The sequence below is a fragment of the Micromys minutus genome (genome assembly GCF_963924665.1).
Source record: "Micromys minutus genome assembly, chromosome: 2".
In the NCBI taxonomy this organism is placed as follows: Eukaryota; Metazoa; Chordata; class Mammalia; order Rodentia; family Muridae; genus Micromys; species Micromys minutus.
The window spans coordinates 15082502-15102230 of record NC_137971.1 but is presented as its reverse complement, the minus strand read 5'-3'; the positions used below and the strand labels follow the sequence as shown (position 1 = coordinate 15102230).

The window sequence follows — 19729 nt, the reverse complement described above, 5'->3', positions numbered from 1 at the left end:
CCAATAATCCATTTAAGAAGACTAAGCCACGTACTCCCTATTCCAGAGAAACTCAGTGACACCCCTCTACTTCACACAAATTTTAACTGTAGTAAGATTTCTCTTAAGAAAAATCTTTGCTGTGGAGGGCAGGCTGTTTTCAAAATCCAGCCTACATTCCAATAGCGTTGGATACTTGAGGGATAAAGGGATCAGGTGATGTTAGGGAAAAAAAAGATGGGAGAAAATGGAGAAAAGGCAGCACACCACACATATTCACTTCAAGTTTTATTGTGCCTCTTGCATGGTCTGCAGATAGTTTTACAGTTCGTTTTCTATAGGAACTGAGCTGTGATCCACACATCAATGAAATGTTATTCCAACCTTAATAAATATTCATAACCATGAAAGATGGCATAGCTTTTATCCTACAACGATGACAGTATAGACCTGGACATGTTTTCAGTTATGTCCAGAAGACCATCCCAAGTGATTACTGAAAGCCAACATTAAACAAAAGCAACTTGTTTAAAATTCCTGATTCTGTATGAAACTCTGAAATCCTCCAAATAAAATGTAATCCCCACTAAGGCATGAGATGTATTCAGAAAGCTGAAGATTAATATCTAGTAACAATTTTTGTCCTTCACCCCAGCCTTCAAACTTGATTTTAAGTTTTCAACACATCCTATCAAGGTCTGTACCCTAATGAGGTGGCTCATTTCAACACACTCCTGGGCCTCTGGTGCAAGTCACTGGGTCCACTATATATAGTGCTAAACGTAAGACTATCTCACAAGCTCACACTGGAGTTCTATAAAGGAAAATGTTTCAAGCTCCTTTTCTCTCTCCTCCCTCAGCTCAGAGTTCAAAAGCTGATGTAAAACAGGAGGAAAGCAAGGTAACAAATACTGTTGAAAAATCTATGAAGTTACTAGACAGCTAGCCATGATTAAAAAAATCCTGCAGAGACTGCCAGCTTCATGCTCAAAACCTTTAAATTCACCAAATCTAAATTAAAATACATGAAGTTTTCAGAATCTCTGATTAAAAGAAAAAGTATACTTATGGTTAACATATACTTATTCTTTCTTTTAAAAATTAGATACAAACATGCAAGAATTAAAGACTGATTCAATTAAACCAGTAGTTAACAGGTCTTTTCGATTAAATGACAACTGTACTAAGGGCAGATGAGACCACTAGTCAGTCCCCTTACCCTTACTTGACAATGTCAGAACATTTCACATGCGGATCTATTAAGATTAATTCCCAGAAGTAACTGCACTTCCCAACAGATTTGAGTCATATGAAGTTAGGTGCTCATACCCTAAATAGTTATGGCCTATCCCTATGGGGAGGCACTTTAAAAATAAAAACTTCTTAGCAAGAAAAGGAGAAATGTAAAGGAAATCTACCATTCACTGGTTTACATTATTCAAAGTGCCATCCTAAACCAACACCTTTCATTTTCAAAGGGAAAAAAAACATAATATAAAACAGTAAGTAAACAACAGTCAGGTTACAGCTAGTTTATATACAAAGAGATTTACACATTTGTCAACTTAGGCCTTTGCCACAAACAGATGCACGTTTGTCCCTAACAAAGCACAATGGCCTGAACCAACAGTCACAAGAGACAGTTGCCCAGAGCTTTACAAAAAGCAGAGAAATTGCCCCAAATTCAAACTCACTAAAATTTTCTCATTCCAGCCATGTCTCCAGAGACATTCCATTCTGCACACCAAGGAGAATAAAGAGAGTGATTGATCTTCATTGCTCTTAGGTGAGAAATGCAACCACACTGGATGCAGAAAATAGTGCTGACTACATTTATTTAAGAACCTCTCCCTAGAGAACCCCACAGAAGAGGCCTGACACTAACAACCCAGAGGCACACACCACAAGCCGCACAGGATATGCAGCAGCACCATCCTCTCCCAACCAGTGAGCGTCTGAAAATGTGATGGGTGAGTTTTACAGTCATCTTTGTTTCCACTGGCTGATCCGCTGCCGCTCCAGACACTGAACTGTGTGAAGATCTCAACCACCAACCACAAGGTGGAGTTAAGAGACTTTTGGACAGTTCACAGTGTCAACAAATGTCACAGGCTTCTACCAAGTATAACCACATCCTTTGGAAATCCTTCCATTTTTGCAATTTCAAAACAGCCTAACTTGCTGTAGAATTCCAGAATCCTTTTATCATCTGGTCTCACTTCACAGAAAGCCCCCCGGGAGCCTAGAAATAAAACAAATATTTGAAATATAAGTTAAGTGTATCACATAGATATGCATCATCAGGTTTAAAACAGATTAAAAGCCTTATCTATCCCTAAGTTTTATATTACAACCTTTATTTTTTGTGTGTGGTAATGGGGTACTGAGCTATATTCCCAGCCCTACAATTTTTCCTAAGTCTTTTTTGTTTTTGTTTTTGAGATAGTCTTTTTGTAGCCCTGGCTGGCCTAGAACTCACTAGAGCAGGGTGACTTTAAGAAACCCACCTGCCTCAGTACTGATATTAAATGTACATACTACCAAACCTTACTTTTAAATTATTTTTTAAAAGATTTATTTTATGTTTATGAATATACACTGTAGCTGTCTTCAGACACACCAGAAGAGGGCATTGGCAGTCAATGCTCTTAACCACTGAGCCATCTCTCCAGCCCTGAATTTAAATTCTTAACACTTAGCCAACAGTTGAGTGGATAAAATTCTTTCCAAGAAAGAAAATTTTTATTGGGTGGTGGCCGCTCTGCATGCCTCCTTAGTCCCAGTGCTCAGGAAGCAGAGGCAGCAGGTGGAACTTTGGAGTTCCAGGACACCCAGAGTTACATAGAGAAACTATCTTTAAAAACAAAACATAGCAAAAAAAAAAAAAAAAAAAAAAAGAAGCCAAAAGAAAAAAGGCTGCACTACATCACTAAACCTCTAATTCTGAAAATGGCTGACAAACTACTCAACTGTTCTACCAGCTAAGGACTAAACTAATGTCAGATTCTCAGCACGCAGCTTGTACTAGCCTTGTTACAATCCTTTTACCTCAGATTCCCCCATTCTGAAATTATGTATATATAATGTTCAGTCTTTTTTTAAAAAAAGATTATTTGTTGTTTATGAGTACACTGGTGCCGTCTTCAGACACACCAGAAGAGGGCATTGGATCCCATTACAGATGGTTGTGAGCCACCATGTGGTTGCTGGGAATTGAACTCAGGACCTCTGGATAAATAGTTAGTGTTCTTAACCACTGAGCCATCTCTCCAACCCTACAATATTCAGTCTTAAAATGTGTTCTTACAAAATAAATTATCTTATGCATTCATTTCTCATTCAATTGAGGTTCAAAATTAGTATTCATATTATGAAAGAGCATTTTCCAAGGATCAATGCACACTGAACTCTTACACCAATTAATAATTCAAAATAAATGAGCAATAAGCCAGACACAGTAGTGCAGACCTTAACTACTTAAGAGGACAAGGCAGAAAAACAGCTTGAGCCCAATAATCTTGGCAACAGAGGTCCCACACCCCCAAGACAGACAAGACAGACAGACAGACAGACAGACACACACACACACACACGGGTGGGGAGGGCAGTATAACTGGAAAAAAAAATTGAGCCACAGCATATTATGGAGGCCAGAGGCCAACTCTGTGGAGGTGGTTCCTTCTGGAGACTGAACTCAGGCCTTAAGTATGTGAACATCAAAAACCAACTTTTTGTCAAGTCAGTTCTCACCTTCCACGTTAATGTGGATTCTGGGAACCGATTCAGGTCATCAGACTTGCCTCTGTGAAGGGCCCTACCCAGTGAAACTTCTCCTCTCATCCAATGTCACTGTCATCCCCACAGCCAGCTGGTCTAGCACACGTAGCCATCCTACTGGCTTAGTTTCTTGAGTCCTGAGATTGTGTTGAGTGACCAGACTCAACTTTAATTTTCAATCCCAAAATACAGCTAAAGCCAGACATGGTAGCCCAGGAATTCTTAGCACTCAGGAAGCTCTAACAGCAGACTGTGGGATTCTAGGCCAGACTGAATGAACACGTACAAAACCTTTGCAAAAGGCCAAAACTAAATGAAAAGATATGGATCCCCAGGACCCACATGTCAAAGAAATCAGCTTTCACAAGTCCTCCATGTATGCACACCCATACACACACATGACTACAAAGTAATACAATAATAAAGTCTTGCCGAAATAATACAGCCCCACAACTTTTGCTCACCATTAGCCTTCAGTGAAGACAGGAGGCAAGCCATCATGCTCTTGGCAACACTTGGGTCAGTGACTTTTTTATGAATATCCATCTTTATCAGAGAAGGGAAGTTGGCAAGGAAAGTTTCTGGCAACACCTCCTGCTCTTCATGGAAACTCAACATTATTTTCTGGAAAAGGAATATTAGAATCTTTTATATTTACAAGTTTCTTGTATGTATTACCCTTGCAGAACTCAGGGAAAGCAAAGCAATATTTAACTACTTTTCTGGCTCAGACAATGAATTAGCTTACAATTCTAAAAGGTATTACTTATGGCCAGGTATGCTGGTGATACCTTTAACCCCAGTAATCAGGAGTCAGAGGCAGGCAGAGCTCTCTATACAGTGAGTGAATTCCAGATCACCTATAAACAGTAAGACCCTGTCTACAAAAACGAAAGAATACACAGACATAGACAAACACACAGCCCCAGACCAAGTTACCGACCATTCAGGGCTTGATACTAGCACAATTAAAAGAACTGTACCTCAGGATCCCAGCAACCACATAAGATGCACACTATCTCTGGCACATGCCTCTAACCCTGCTCTCAAGGGGCTAGATATAGGGTGGCTGAAGCTTGCTGGCCTCCAACTACCCGAAAAAATGTGAACCCTAGGTTTAACCTTGCCTCATGGACATATGCAAAGTGACAAAAGACATTCTTTCAATGCTCGGTTTGGGCCTCCCTGTATGCACACAGGTATACATGTGTGCATATACTCAGACAGACACATACAAAAATAATTTTAAAAAATGGTTTGTTTAAACCAGTTATAGCCATTCATGCCTGTATCCCCCAGAGTCCTGTAAGTTTAAAGCCAGCCTGGTCTGCCATCCTAAATTCCATGAATGCTGGGCTACTCAGGCAGATTCCATCTCAGAAAACCAGAAAGCTAATCTCAAGGCAGCAACAAAACACTTGCTTACATGTGTGAGGCTGTTAATTCCATCCTCAGCAAAATACAGACTTGAAACTCTTAAGGCCCAGAATGATGGCACACACCTGAAATCCCAGCATCCTGGAGGCTTGGGCATGTGAATCCCTAAATTCAAGGCCTGTTAGTTCCAGATAGGCAGGGCTACTTAGTCACACCCTGTCTTGAAAATCCAGAATAATTAAACTTAAAAAAATAAATAAATAAATAAAAATCTAGTCAGCTATTCAGGATAGGAAGAGATTGAGTCCAAAAGGTTCAAGGTCAGCTGGGGCAATAACATGATAAAATCCATTTTCAAGAAAATAGACAAATATTAATGTTGTGCTCTGAATAAGGCACTGGAATAAAAAAATTAGTAGAAAAATTGAATAGTTTAGGATTTGATTATTAATAATGTACCTACAGCAGTTTCTTAAGCTTGAGAAATGTTGAAAATAAACAAGGGACAGATTGGAACTCTGTACTAACTGAAACTTTACCTGGAAATCTACAAATTAAATTGCATAATTAAATTAACTCTTTAAAAAAGGGGGTTGGGAGGGGACAGTGCCTTAAAGGCATTTTAAAAGGCTGGAGAGATGGCTCAGTGGTTAAGAGAGACTGCTCTCCCAGAGGTCCTGAGTTCAATTCCCAACAACCACATGGTGGCTCATAACCATCTGTAATGGGATCTGATGCCCTCTTCTGGTATCTGAAGACAGCAGCAGTGCATTCATACATAGTAAATAAATTTTTGAGTACTGTATCTGCCAAAGTGTGAATACAGTTACAAGAGAATAAAAGAATCCTGATTTCCCTTCAAGATTTGGACCTTAACTAAACTTTCATTTAAAGTAAGAAAAGTACTACTGTAGATTTAGGTTAGTGACACAGCACTTGCCTAATGTGTACAAGGCCCTAAAATATAACCCAAAGCACAGCAAAAGCTTGTCTTCCTTGGGAAAACAGCAGAATGATGTAATGGGTGCCATACAGGATTCGGCTACAGGACTACACACCAGAAGTCTCAGCCTTTGATAAGAAGTGGATCCCCATCACCAAACCCAGCTGCCTGGTCAAGGACATGCATGAAGATGGCACCTGAAGGAAATCAACCTCTTCTCTCAGCCCATCAAGAAATCTGAGATCACTCATTTTCCTAAGCAAATCCTTTAGGATGAAGTTTTTTGTTTTTTTTTTTTTTTTTTTTTTTCCCTCCCCCTTTTGCTTATGTCTGCCAGTACAAAAGCAGACTTAGGCTGACCAGACTTTGGGCTTGTGTCATTACTGTTGCTGTCCAAAAGGCCGTAATCATGTTTTCCATTGTCCTTTGGAGAGGCTACAAGGGGAAACAAGACTGACAACCCCAGATTGTCCCATGCATGGTGACAGGGTTCTGTAGCCCCACCCCCACCCCAGACACTGGCATCATTTCTGCTCCTATACCCTAGAAACTACCAATAGCCAGTACTGACAATTACTACACATCAACTGGGGTCTGGACTGATGCCCAGAGCAACTCTGCCAAGGCCTAATGCTATCTGATATCCCCAACCTACACAAAACTAGTCTCCCCATTAAAAATTCTCCAACCATCTTTTAAAACTCATACTAGAATCTCCACTCAAAAGACAGACTCCAGCTGTGGCCATCAGACAGGATTTTAATTAAAAACAAGCAAAAATTAAGACATTAGTTGCCAAATGACAGGTCTCACCTATCACTTGTGATAGGTAGTAAAGATCAGGAGCTCTAGGCTAGCCTTGAGTTCATGGACAGCCTTCACTACATGTGACTCTGTCTCAAAAAAAAAAAAAAAAAAAAAAAAAAAAAAAGGAAAAAAGGAAAAAAGAAAAGAAAAAAAGTGATTCAAAGCAAAGGCAGCTAGGAGTTAAAAGTTCTTGTTTTCAGAGGGTCATGAGAATCCACACCACAGCTCACTGTGACTCCAGTTCTAGATCTGATGGCCAAAGGGAACACCAGGTACAATTGGTACAAGACATACATGCAGACAAAACACCTGAACAAACTTGGAATATTAAAACAAAACAGACTAATAAGCACCAATATTGTAACAGTGCATCACACGAAATAAAATGTTAGTCCACACAAGACCATAAATTCAATCCCAATCAGCATAGAAATAAATATAGTTTTTAAAAATAAAAAATAAAAAAAGACATTATTTCCCTTGTCAATCTGGCTGGCCCGGAACTCACTATGTAGACCAGGCTGGCCTCAAACCTGCTTCTGCCTTCTGAAAGCTGGACAAAGGTATGTACTAGTACACTTGGTGAATTTTACATTTTAATTTTTTAAAATTATCACAATTCTAAACCAGTGAGTTACCTCGGCCTCTGAGAGCTCTTTGTCACCATTTGGTTTGGTATACTTCTCCTGCATAAAGGGAATCCAGGAAATTTTACACTTTTTAATGAAGGGGGTCACATCTACAGTGCCTAAGGCATAGCCACAAATGCCGTCTTCATCTTCTAGGACGAAGCAGTAATCCAGGCTGAGGGAAAGCAGTCCTCCCACTAACCTGCTCAGAAAGAGGAAGCCAGAGTAAGCCTGTGAATCGCTAACACAGAGTTTACAACCAGCAACATGAGATCCAGTGGACCTAGCTTATGAACACCACCTTTGGAATATCAGAAACCGAAAACAGACATTACATTCGTTTTCAAATTTAAGATTAAACTGAAATTTTTAAAAAAGAAAAAAAAAATTCTTCCAGTCAACACCTCCCCTTAACCCAAAAACCCTGCTATGAGAAGTATCTTATCACCCAAACCAAATAGGTATCACATACTTGTCTCCAATAAGGTCAGGCTGACTTTGAAAAGGCAAACCCACTCCATCATCATACATTTCTCTGCAAATCTTGTACACGGAAGCCTGAAAATATAATTTAGTTAAGCAACACATGAAGGAAAATGTTGGAAAGAATGGATATAAGCAGCCGTGTGTGGTACACACAGGAAGTGAGGTAGGAGGACTGCAGATTCAGGCCAAGTTGCTTAATGGGCTACATGCTACACTTGAGACAACTTTGGATCACAAACTGACTAAGTAAAAAAAATTACAAGTTTAGAGAAAAATAATGTGTGGCCTATCAGAAACATTACCTCAGTGAGGGGTGTGACAGGCAAGGTAGAATGATCATCATTATATTAAATATTATTGGTTGGGTATGTAGCTCAGTGGTACCTAACATACAAAAAGCACTACATTTGATCTCCAGCCCTAAAATTTTATTTATTGGGTCACCTCTGTAAAACTAGTTTCAAAAAGCAGGACATTAATCAAGACTGAAAACTTTCATGAGACCTTTAATTTTTATTTCTTTAAAACTGTGCATATGTCCCCGTGTGGGGTATGAGCATTTACATACAGGCTCTCTGAGGTACCTAATCCCCAGGGAGCTAGTTACAGGAAATTATGAGCCTGGAGAGAGGGTGCTGGAACTGAATTCTTGCCCTCCTTTAAGAAGATTGCCCTTAACCACTGACTCATCCCTCCAGAGTTTTGAAAGTAAACTGTGAATTCAAAAACCAGTGTACTTTTTAATTTTTAAGTCTCTCAACCATTCTTTTTTGAGGACAGTTTCATTACAAGGTCCAAACTTGCCCAGCCTAGAGCGTATGACCTCAGACTCAAGTTCTAAGATAAATCTACAAGGACCTGATAATTTCTCACTTTCTCAAACAAAAGTTCCACAAGACTTTAAACATGATGCTGTTAACATCCAGGAAACCAGTAAATTAAAGAACTTACAAGAGAAAAAACAGTCAAGAATAACATAATTAGGATACACTGTTTTGTAATTCCTACTATAAATTAGGCATGTTATTAATTTATTTGGGCTTTTTACAGAAACATTTTATTTTTTATTTTACGTGCATTTGTGTTTTCCCTGCATGTATGTGAGACCGTCAGATCTTGGAATTACAACAGTTGTGAACTGCCATGTGGGTGCAGGAAACTGAACCCAGGTCCTCTGAAAGAAGAGTCAGTCCTCTTAGCTACTGAGCCATCTCTACAGCCCCTACTGGGCTTTTTAAAGACGAAGTTTCACTCCTAGCTTAGGTTGTCTTAGAACTCATTAAGTTCCAAGATGGCATTGAGCTTGCTCCAATTCTGCCTCAACATCTTTAAGGGCCAGGATTACAACCTTGTGTCACCAAAACCTGTTATTTGATTTTTTTTAAATGGATACTTCTCTGCCTCTTCCAAATACTAGTGACTGCCCAGCACATTGTATGCACTAAGAACTCAATCAATGAATGCTTGCTATTTACCTAGCCCCAATCCTCACTTAATTTTTCTAAAGATTTTAAATTTTACTTATGTGTTTGCCTATATGAGTTGAATATGTGTGCCGTGTTGTGTAGGAGCCTATAGACCTTATGGCTCTGGACCCCCCCCTAGAACTGAGGTTACAGGCAGTTCTCAGGATGCTGAGAATCATCTCTATTTTATATATACGAGTACACTGTCACTGTCTTAGACACACCAAAAGGTCATCAGATCCCATTACAGATGGTTGTGAGCCACCATGTGGGTACTGGGAATTGAATTCAGAACCTCTGGAAGAGCAGTCAGTGCTCTTAACACTGAGCTATCTCTCTCCAGCCCCCAAACTTTTTAGACAGTGTTTTACCATGTAGTTCTGGCTGGCTTTGAACTCAGAGATAGGCCCATCTTTGCCTCCCAAGTACTGAGATTAAAGGCATGCGCTAGCACATGTGGCCCCATTTTGACTTTTTAAAGGGAAGAATTAAAAGTCACAGCTCAAGTTATTAAATGTTCTAAAGGAGGTTAATACCTTAGACTCTTAAAATTTTCCTAAATTTAGCCCTCAATGTTTTAGTATAGTGTTTATAATGTTTTAAACTTCCTCAATCTCAGGGTAGTATTTTAAGGGCTGGACATTTAGTTACAATTTCTATCTGGAATCCACTTTTCCCCACAAAGTGCCAAATGCTTAAAGTTTAATAGTCAGCTGACAGGCTTCTAGAAGGTAGTAGAAAACCTAGGAGGTGAGACCATTTGAAGGGTGCAGTGTCACTGTGATAGCTTTGCTTTGTTCTGCCACTGCATCATGATAAGATGACATAAAACAATGAAGCTGACTGCCCAGACAAATGAAACCATGAACCAAACTTGGCCATCTCTTTTCTTTTTCAGAGTCTTACCATGCAGCCTTGAATGGCCTGGAACACAGTGTGGACCAAGTTGGCCTCAAAATCAGAGCTCTGCCTGCCTCAGCCTCCCACCCCTGGCTTTCGTGGGTATTTTAAAGGAAGGCTGATTAATGCAGGCCTGATGCTCAGTGGCAATTGAGTTTGATCCCTAATCCCATAAACAATTAAGTGAACAGTAATTTAAGAAAAAAGCAATTCTTCCAACCATCTAGTTCAAAGTTGTAAATGTGCACATATCCATATAGTAAACTGATAAGCAAAAAAAGAAAAGAAATAAATTACCTCATCTTTAGGGAAATAAGGTCTGATAGTATAAACTTTGGAGGTAGGAGTCAGTGGGGGTGGTTGAAAAAAGAGATCATTTGCTCCATCAATTGGCAGCAAACGCTGTAGGAAGGGAAAAAAGGGAGACAGATTAGTGCCGAGAAGATACTTTCAATGAGTGTGCACTGCAGATTACCAACTAACTTTAACTGGCTACTGCAGGCAGACCTAAAGAAGAGGGGTATACTACACTTTACTAATATAATACCTCTTTCCTGGGGGGTGTTTCAGAATAGAAATTACCCAAACTGACTTACACAGCTTTAATGGCATATTAATAGAAATCTAATTTTATAATTAAAACAACAACAAAAAAAACTAGTCCAATTATGACATATATGTTTTAAAAACCAATCTTAAATGAACCATCTTTCTACAAGATGGCAGGACAGAATGTCAGGAGGAGAGGTTTGGTCTGAAGAGGGTTATCTGTCCAGGAGACGCTTTATCCCCAAAGCAATGCGCTTCAGTTTGCTGTGCGCAGCAGAGCACCTGTTGGGGGGAGAAAAGGAGAGCACCTGAAAAATCCATGAACAAATTCCAGCAGCAAGAGCACGTCTATTTTGTTCAGACTGTCACCAACAGACAAGTCTCTGTTTTAAGTATATTGTTTTCATTAAGATACCAAGGAACTGCCCTTTAAGCCCTTTGTCAATCACTTGCATAATCAGCCATCTTTTTTGCTCATGGAGTTTCCTATGGCAGACAAGCATGCGCGCATTGTGCATTGCGGGCGCAGATTTAAATGCTGTGCGACCTGCAAAGAAACAATGTGAAGTGTAGACCTAGAGCCGCTGCGCTTCGCAGGCGCGGGGGATTGACAGCATCTCCTTCAGAAATTACTGTGAAAGAGGAGGAAAATTTGATTTAAAATCCAGCTATGTAACTAAATTGAATTTGGGACTAGAAAGCCTTCGGCAGACCAATCCTTCCAGCCATCAGATGCGCAACATAAGGTTTCTCATAAAACAAAGAAAAATGTCAATTCAGTTGTGAATTCATATTGATACCTGGAACTCTCCTGCTAGACCACCTCTAAAGGCCCAGGGTTCTTGGTCTCCAATTAAGAACTGTGCTGAAGAATGACTACGACACCCTGTTGAGATCAGATCCAAGCGGAGAACGTTACGAGAAAGGGGATTTCCTGGGGTCTTAAATGTCCAACAAACTAACACACACTGGAAATAGCTCTCTAAAATTTCTAATCCAGGGTTTCAAGGCAAGGCTGTGATAATAATTATCTTAAAATTTATAATGGCATTTCAACTCTTCTACTCCTTCCTCTGGTTAACAGAAACCACGACTACCAATCAGCTCTACACTGTAATTACTGGAAGGAATAATTGGGTTATCTAAGTAAAAGCTTCTATAATTCTTACATACAGCAGTAAATCAAAATAACTGCTCAACTATCATGAAATTTTGTAACTATAAACTGAAGCCAATGAGATAAGAGACATTTTATTATCACAGCCCATGAAGGAACTGAATTAAACCTGTCTGAAGTCACATTTTACATTTTGAGGAAGGGTACAGGACAGGGAAAAGGGGTCAATCTTGTCAGAAAACTTAAGGTCAGCAGATACTATTGACAAAAATGATGTAATAAAAACTTTGGTTTCAGTGAACATGGACCAATCTTAATCCAGACACTTTAAGCCAGTTAAAATATCAATCTAACAAAATCTGTGAACTATGGAGCGCCAGCTAAATTTCTTAATTTGTCCAAAGCTAAAAACACACTTTTCTTAAAAGTATGATAATGTGTGGTTCTTTTAAGCATCTGCTAGAGCACCACAGGTGACGGCTGCAGGAGGTAAACAGCAGCCTAAAGGCAGCCAACCACACTGGTAATAACTCCAACAACCAAGAGATAATGTTTGGAAACCTAATAGAAATAACCTGCCTAGTTTTCTGACAAGATATAGCAGCGCAATATAGTTCTTTTCCATTGGAAGACAGCCTTCTACCTCCTGTTCAAGTTAACAGTCTCATCAGTACAAGATACAGTGTGCTAGTCAGACAGTCCCAAAGCAAACCAAATTTTTGTTGACAATTAAGCCCATTAAAAGATTACATCTAGATTTGTTATGTTTTAAGGGTAGGGTTATTTATTTTAAAAACAAAAACAAAAACATACATACACACTCAAAAAAAAAAAAAAAAAAAGGAGAAAAAAAAAGCCAACACAAACCCCATAAAATGTAGTATTTGTAAAATAAACATGAAATGGGTCAAAATTTAGACTACAACAAGAGCTTGCCCCCATTCCATTCAGTGATTTACACTATAGGGAAAAAAAATGATAATAAAGCAAAAAAAAAAAAAAAAAAAAAAAAAAAGGTACAAAAAAAAAAAAAAAAACAGCCACCAATATATTTTTCAAACTTTAAATTCAGCCAATTTCCCCTACCCTCCACTTTGAGACTCCAACATAACTAGCACTTCCAACTAGTACAGTAAAACGCTGCATGTACGAAGAGCTGTGTAAATGAAAACACGGTTAACGCCTGAGACGCTGCGCAAACGTGACTTCAGTTCCTATCTACTGCCCTACATTTATTCTACCTGAGCTACCTCACAGATAGAGCCTTTCAACTTAAACTAATTAATCATGACGCGCTGTGAACATCTGCCGCTGTCCATCCAATAGTAGTAGACACTTGTGCTGAGGATTCTCCCATCTGTACACAATGGGGAAGAAGATAATAGAAGTCGTTAGTCATCAAAAGTACTGCAGAGCACATTCTTTAAAGGACTGAATGCCAGCTGGACTGGAAAAAGAAGAAAACAAAGGAGTCTAATCACGAGTCCCTGAAATCAGTTAAGATTCTCTCCCTGGGCATCTGCACAGGCTTACAGGTGTGATGGTAGTTATTCAAAGCTACAATGTTCTGAGACTGTACAACTTGGGAAGATTACCCTCACTGTTGCCTAAGGCAGAGATAGCTTGAGAAGAAAAATGAACAACACTGGATATAATAAAACTTTCAGTGGTTCTTGAATTTGGGGGGCAGGGTGTGATACTGAGGACAGAACCCTGGAGTATAATATTTAAGTGATATATTCTCAAGCTCAATAGTCTGGATTTCCGGTTCAAAATCCCTAGGGTCCTTAGAAACTTACAACGTAAGTCCCTGTAAAGATTAACAACTCCCTGGCAAGAAGCCTGGAAAGCAAGTACTATCATCCAACTATCAAGAGATGGTTTTCCCCTGAGCCTAAAATGTCTGCCACCCTTAATATTCTTGAAGACACCAATTAAGACTCCTGTGCCACTATAGTTCTTTCTGTATTTTAAAATCAGTAACCAGATTCTTTCTTTTCAATATTTAAGAGCCCAAAGACATGTGGGCAGAGAACTAGATCTGAGAACTTGGGAGCTGTGTTTCAGACCATCTATTTTACAACTAAGACCATAAAACCCCGTTGCAGTATTTGTGCCTGCTATGAAAATGGACACAGGAGTTAGCTTTGCTGCCTGCTGTGTGCTGTGCGTCCATTGCATGAAACCTGAAAATGAAATGAGGTCCCTGGAGAAACTTGGCCATGCTGGTGCTTTTGTACCAAGTTTGGGAATTTCCATAAGGGGGGGAAAAAGGCACATAAAAGTCCACTGGATGAAGCAGAGTTTATAGGGGACTTTAATTTCCATCCCGTGCTAAAATCCATTAGTTGGTAGAGGGATAAAGAGCAGCCACAGGAATTAATACCAAGTAGCACCAGAATAGCCTTCCACTAAAGCTCGCATGCGCACAGGGCTGGGAGGACAGCTTCCTCTTTGCCAGGCCCCTGGGGTAATTTCAGCAGTTGTTCTATCAACACAACACTAATGTTATCAAGACACAGCAAGCAGCAGAAAGCTTACAGAGTCACATCTCATAGAGTTTTATCTCCAAATCAGGTCAGTGGAGGATTCAGGGTTCCTTCCAGGAAGCATTCAGTCAGAGCATGTTAAAGTCAGTACTTTCTAACATATTGTCAAGATACTTATTAAATTAGCCCAAGGGAGAAAAACTAACATGCTCAATACAATTACTAAGGCTTTTTAAAAGTTTTTTAACTATATTTACCTTTGAGAAAAATCCAGGCAAACTGAAAAAGATGGAAATTTGCCAATTCCCTAAATGGTTTTCTCCCTGTGGGATAATTTCTAAAAGGACAATATATATGAATGAGGAGAAGATCACTGCTGGTGCACCTACCTAACCACTGCACAAAAGATTTCACCATAGACATTATACTCTTGATATCCCAAACATAGGAGTACATGTCATAAAGGATCGTCCTGTTGGCACAATTGGAGAGCCGAGTGAACATCCCCATCACTAGTGCGCACATCTCTTCAAACTTGGCTGCTCGTGACCGCCATTCTTCAATCTATACAGAATTAAGAAAAATGAAATGACTCAAAAATTGTAAGTTTAACAAAATTATCTAAGAGTTACACACTGCACTGTTTATCAGGCATACACAGTTTATCTTAAACATTAATCACCGGTTTAGACTCTAGGTGAACAATTAGTTTGTCTCTCCAGACTGTCAAATACCTAAAACAGACTTTCCTCCATTTCTAACTAGAACTACAAACAGATGTACAAAACTCCCCCATTATTTTAAAGAACATATTCTAATTATGGTCAAGTTTACACCAGTTACAAATTAACACCCATTTAAAAATCTCAAGGGAGGAGAGGGCTCAATAGTTCAGCACACTTGTTGCTCTTGCAAGGGATTAAATTTGTATCTCAGCACCCATAATGGTTCTACGAACCCATTAACTCTAGTTTCAGGGAATATAATACCCTGTTCTGGTGCCTCAGGCACAAATATGGTGCACATACATACATTCAGGGAAAATATCCATACATATGAAATTAAAAAAAAAAATTTCCTCACAACAATGTGAATGGAGGAGAAAAGAAAGAAATTGAACTTGGGGAGGGGGAGGGAGATAGGGGTTTTCATTGTTGCTGTTTTGAGACAGGGTCTTCTATAATTCAGACCATTCAAACCCCGATGTAATGAAGAACTATCCTGAATTCCTGGATCCCCACTTCTATCATTTAAGTGCTGAAACCAACACAATAGGCATTAGCTGATGCTGCTCTGTGGCAGGTATGGTGGCTCACAATCCTAATACTTAGGACTCTTAAAAGATAGGACAACTGAGTGTTGGAGACCAGCTAGAACTACCTGACAATCTGTCTCAAACCCAGTGACCCACATCAAGGGGCTCACACTTCTAAGGCTAACTCCAAGGGATCCGATGCCTCTGTGGAAACACCTATGCACACATACACCAGCACTTAATTGCAAATAAACCTTAAAGCTGGGCAGTAGCAGCCCATACCTTTAACCCCACTACTTGGAAAGTGCAGGCAGGTAGATCTCTTTGAGTTCTAGGACAGCCAAACCAAAAAACACTTTAAAATGCTTTAAAAAAAAAAAAAAAAAAAGATTTGTTTATTATTCGTAAGTACACTGTAGCTGTCTTCAGACACACCAGAAGAGGGCATCGGATCCCATTACAGATGGTTGTGAGCCACCATGTGGTTCCTGGGAATTGAACTCAGGACCTCTGGAAGAGCAGTCAGTGCTCTTAACCGCTGAGCCATCTCTCCAGCCCTTTAAAATGCTTTTTAGGCACTGTGCTGTACCAGTGAGAAGCCACCGAAGGACAATAAGCATACTCACTTTTTCAGAGTCTTTCCCTTTGCAATTGACACTGACAACACTACTGTTTGCTCGAAGCCACTGGAATTCCCGTAACATCTGTGCTCCTTTGGGTCCATGCTCATAAGGAAGGTAGAAGAGATCAGCAAGTAACTGTAAATCCTCTAGAGTCACAGGTTCTGCAGCATACAAAGGCTTTTCATTTGGACCTGGCACAAATTGTTCCTTGTTTGTTTGCTCATCTGTCTGCATAGGAGCGATATCATTAATGCAATCCTCTTGCATAGACATCTCTGGGGATTTGGATTCAGCTATGCTCTCCTTATCAGTGTCCATTGGTTTCAACTCCTCGGCCATTTTAGCTTCGACAATCTCAGTTAGTATTTGGTTGTCACTCTTGTGCTCTGACTCTTCTTGCTTTTCTACCACCATATCCATGGGTTCCTCATCTGGCTGTTTCTTTTCTTCTTCCTTGGTCAGAGCTGAGGGTTCACCACTCAAAGCTGCTCCCTGGCTCATAATGGGCTCCTGGTAAACTGTTGTAACTACAGTTGTGGCATTTAGAGAAGGCGCTGCAACTAAGGGAGTCCCATCAACTACACTTGTCTTAGCTCCACTGTGTGCAACTTGCCTACCTAAAACGGGTAGAGAAAGAAGCAAAGGCAATCAAAGTTAGAAACAAAACAATCTAGACTTACTAGATTTTAGAAAATGCTTGCCCTGCACCACAGGTCAAAAGCACAGCCCAATGGATGAAGACACTCCCCACCAAGCAAGCCCAACGACATGGGTTGGATCCCTGGGACTGACATGGAAAGAACAGACTCTTGAAAAATTGTGCCACAGTATGTACACACCTGTGTGTGCACGTAATAATCAGTAAGCTTAATTAAAAACTGTTTGAAAAGTGGACATGATGGCGAGCCCTTCTGCATATTGTAGACAGACATGGTAGCACATGCTATTAATACCAGCACTCAGGAGACAGAGGAAGAATATCCTGGAGTTCAAGGTTAGCCTACAGGGAGTCTCCAGGACAGCCAAGGCTACAAAGTGAGATCCTATCTCCAAATGAAAGTGTGTGTATTGTGTTTTCAGAGAACCTGAGTTCAGTTCTTAGCATCCATATCAGGAAGCTGACAACTACATGTAACCAGGGGGATCCAATGCCTACAGAGCACATTCACATTTGCATATGTACACACACACACACGCACATACATGTATGTGTACTGAATGTATGCCTGGTACCCTTAGAGGCCAGAAGAGGGTTTCACATCTCCTCAAACTGAAGTTACAGATGATTATGAGTTGACACGTGTAGCGATCCAGGATCTCTGTACGAGCAGGAAGTGCTATTAACTACCAGGCCATCAAAGCTTAGTTTCTCATGCGGGTATAGTATGGAACACCTGTTGTTCCCAGCACATGAAAAGGCTGAAACAGGAGCACTAGTGCAGGTCAGATAGGAACCAAATAAAAGTCAAAACCTTGCCTCAAAAAAAGTCGACAGTTAAGAACACTGGCTGTTCTAGAAAACTCAAAGATTCAGTTCCCAACAACCATATGAAAGCTTACAACCATCTCGAACTCCAATGCCAAAGGCTCCAACACCCCTTTTTAGCCTCCACTGGCACTGCATACACATGGTGTACAGAAATACATGAAAGTGTAACATGCATACACATAAAAAAATTTTTTTTAAAGGGCTGGCATGGTAATACATGCCTAAAACCTCAATTATATTCTGCTGGATCTAAAGTAAGGGCATGACTGCACTTGGGACTCAATTCTGCAATCCAATCCTGATAAAAGGCAGCTAACTCTGTGCAGAACAAGTCTATATTACAAGAACTGAAGAAGCAGAGGCAAGCGGATCTGAGTTAGAGACCAGCCTGGTCTACAGAGTGAATTCTAAGTAGCCAGAACACACAGAGAAACCCTGTCTCAGAGCAAAACAAAAGTTCAAGCTCATCTTAGTTACATGTCAAATTAGAGGCCAATCTGGACTACATGAAATTTTATCAAAAAGAAAAGTCTGAAGGTGGACAGTTTCTGAGAAACACATAAGCTCAACCTGGCACCTACATACACAAGCAAATGTGCATCCACACAACCATTCATACATACCTACAAATGTATATATACATAAATGAATATAAAATCCAAAAAAAACCCAAAAAAAACCCAAAACAAAAACAAAAACAAAAAAAAAAACAAAACAAAAAAAAAAAAAAAAAAAAAAAAAAAAACAAGAACTAGTGGACTAAGATGGGGTTAAATGACAGACTGTTTGCCCCAGCCCGACTCACTGCTGTACTGATGAGGTACAGCAAACTCCTGCAGCCACTCAGTCAGAGCCAGCTTTAAAGCCATCTGTGGACTGTAGAGCACATCAGTTTCAATGTCTTCATCACTGCCTTCATTTTCTAACTTTATCTGTATTGAGACAGTACTGTCTTCACTGTCAGCTGTGGGGGGGGAAGCACAAAAATAGTTTTATTAGAAAACCCTCCTCCTAAGTGAAGATGTATGCCTAAGTTTCACTTGATGCAGTAAGATCAAAGCAGCAAAAAACTAAAACAAACCTCAAATACCATCTAGAAAGTCACTTACTTGCTCAAGATTCCCACTAAAATAAGTAAGTTAGAATCATTAGTAAAATTGGCCTTACATGTTCAGCGAATACCCACAATGAGATGGCAAGGTTAGTTAAAAGCTTTACACCAACCTTTGCATAAAGAAAGCACACCAGAGTCTTCGGGCTCTTAAGAGCTTCATTATTAATCAATCCCTGAGGCACGGTCTTTTTCTTTTTTCCAGAGAGGATCTCAATAGTAAGGTCTCACTGGCTGTTCCTGAACTACGTAGACTAGGCTAGTCTTTAATTCAGATATCTGCCTGCCTGTCTCTCTCTCTGATTGTGACTAAAGATGTGCACCACTCCATCAGACTGAGCATAAGGTCATAAAGTTCTGAATGAGGACAGGCAGAACAATCAGCTTGGCATTCAGAAACTCTTAGTCTAGCATGGAACACAGCTGAGTATGGCTAATCTAGTATCTATCACGTAAGTGTTGTTATCATGCTCTGTCTTCATATATGTAGAAGTTAAACACCATGCATGCCAATTATACTCCTAATTCTTTTATTTGAGTGAAAGGGACAGCAATAACCAAGCCATAAAAGGCCTCAATTCAATGAAAAAATTGTAAGGGCACAGACCACAGCTACATATACCAAGTGTCATGACAGAAAGCACTCCTACCCCAATGTCATCAGTAACCCTGCTTCAGACTAACTTCAATTTTTAAATTTTTATTTATCATTATGCATACCAACAGAATGCC

General features: G+C 39.8%; 1 protein-coding gene across 2 annotated transcripts in view; it reads right to left on the bottom strand.

Annotated features, from left to right (window-relative positions):
• Positions 1–265: 265 nt before the first annotated feature.
• Positions 266–19729, bottom strand: part of OGA (O-GlcNAcase) — a 33586-nt gene continuing 14122 nt past the window's right edge. Inside the window, exons 9-17 of one of the 2 annotated variants that reach the window (XM_080912670.1) lie at positions 18692–18850; positions 16401–17014; positions 14909–15083; positions 11714–11799; positions 10662–10766; positions 7985–8070; positions 7522–7714; positions 4221–4380; positions 266–2221 (exon numbers count right to left, since the gene is read on the bottom strand). In XM_080912670.1, coding sequence (XP_080768796.1) covers positions 2085–2221; positions 4221–4380; positions 7522–7714; positions 7985–8070; positions 10662–10766; positions 11714–11799; positions 14909–15083; positions 16401–17014; positions 18692–18850 — 1715 coding nt within the window. In that variant the 3' untranslated portion in view covers positions 266–2084. The remainder of the gene's footprint in view (positions 2222–4220; positions 4381–7521; positions 7715–7984; positions 8071–10661; positions 10767–11713; positions 11800–14908; positions 15084–16400; positions 17015–18691; positions 18851–19729) is intronic. The other variant, XM_080912671.1, reaches the window with a different exon arrangement.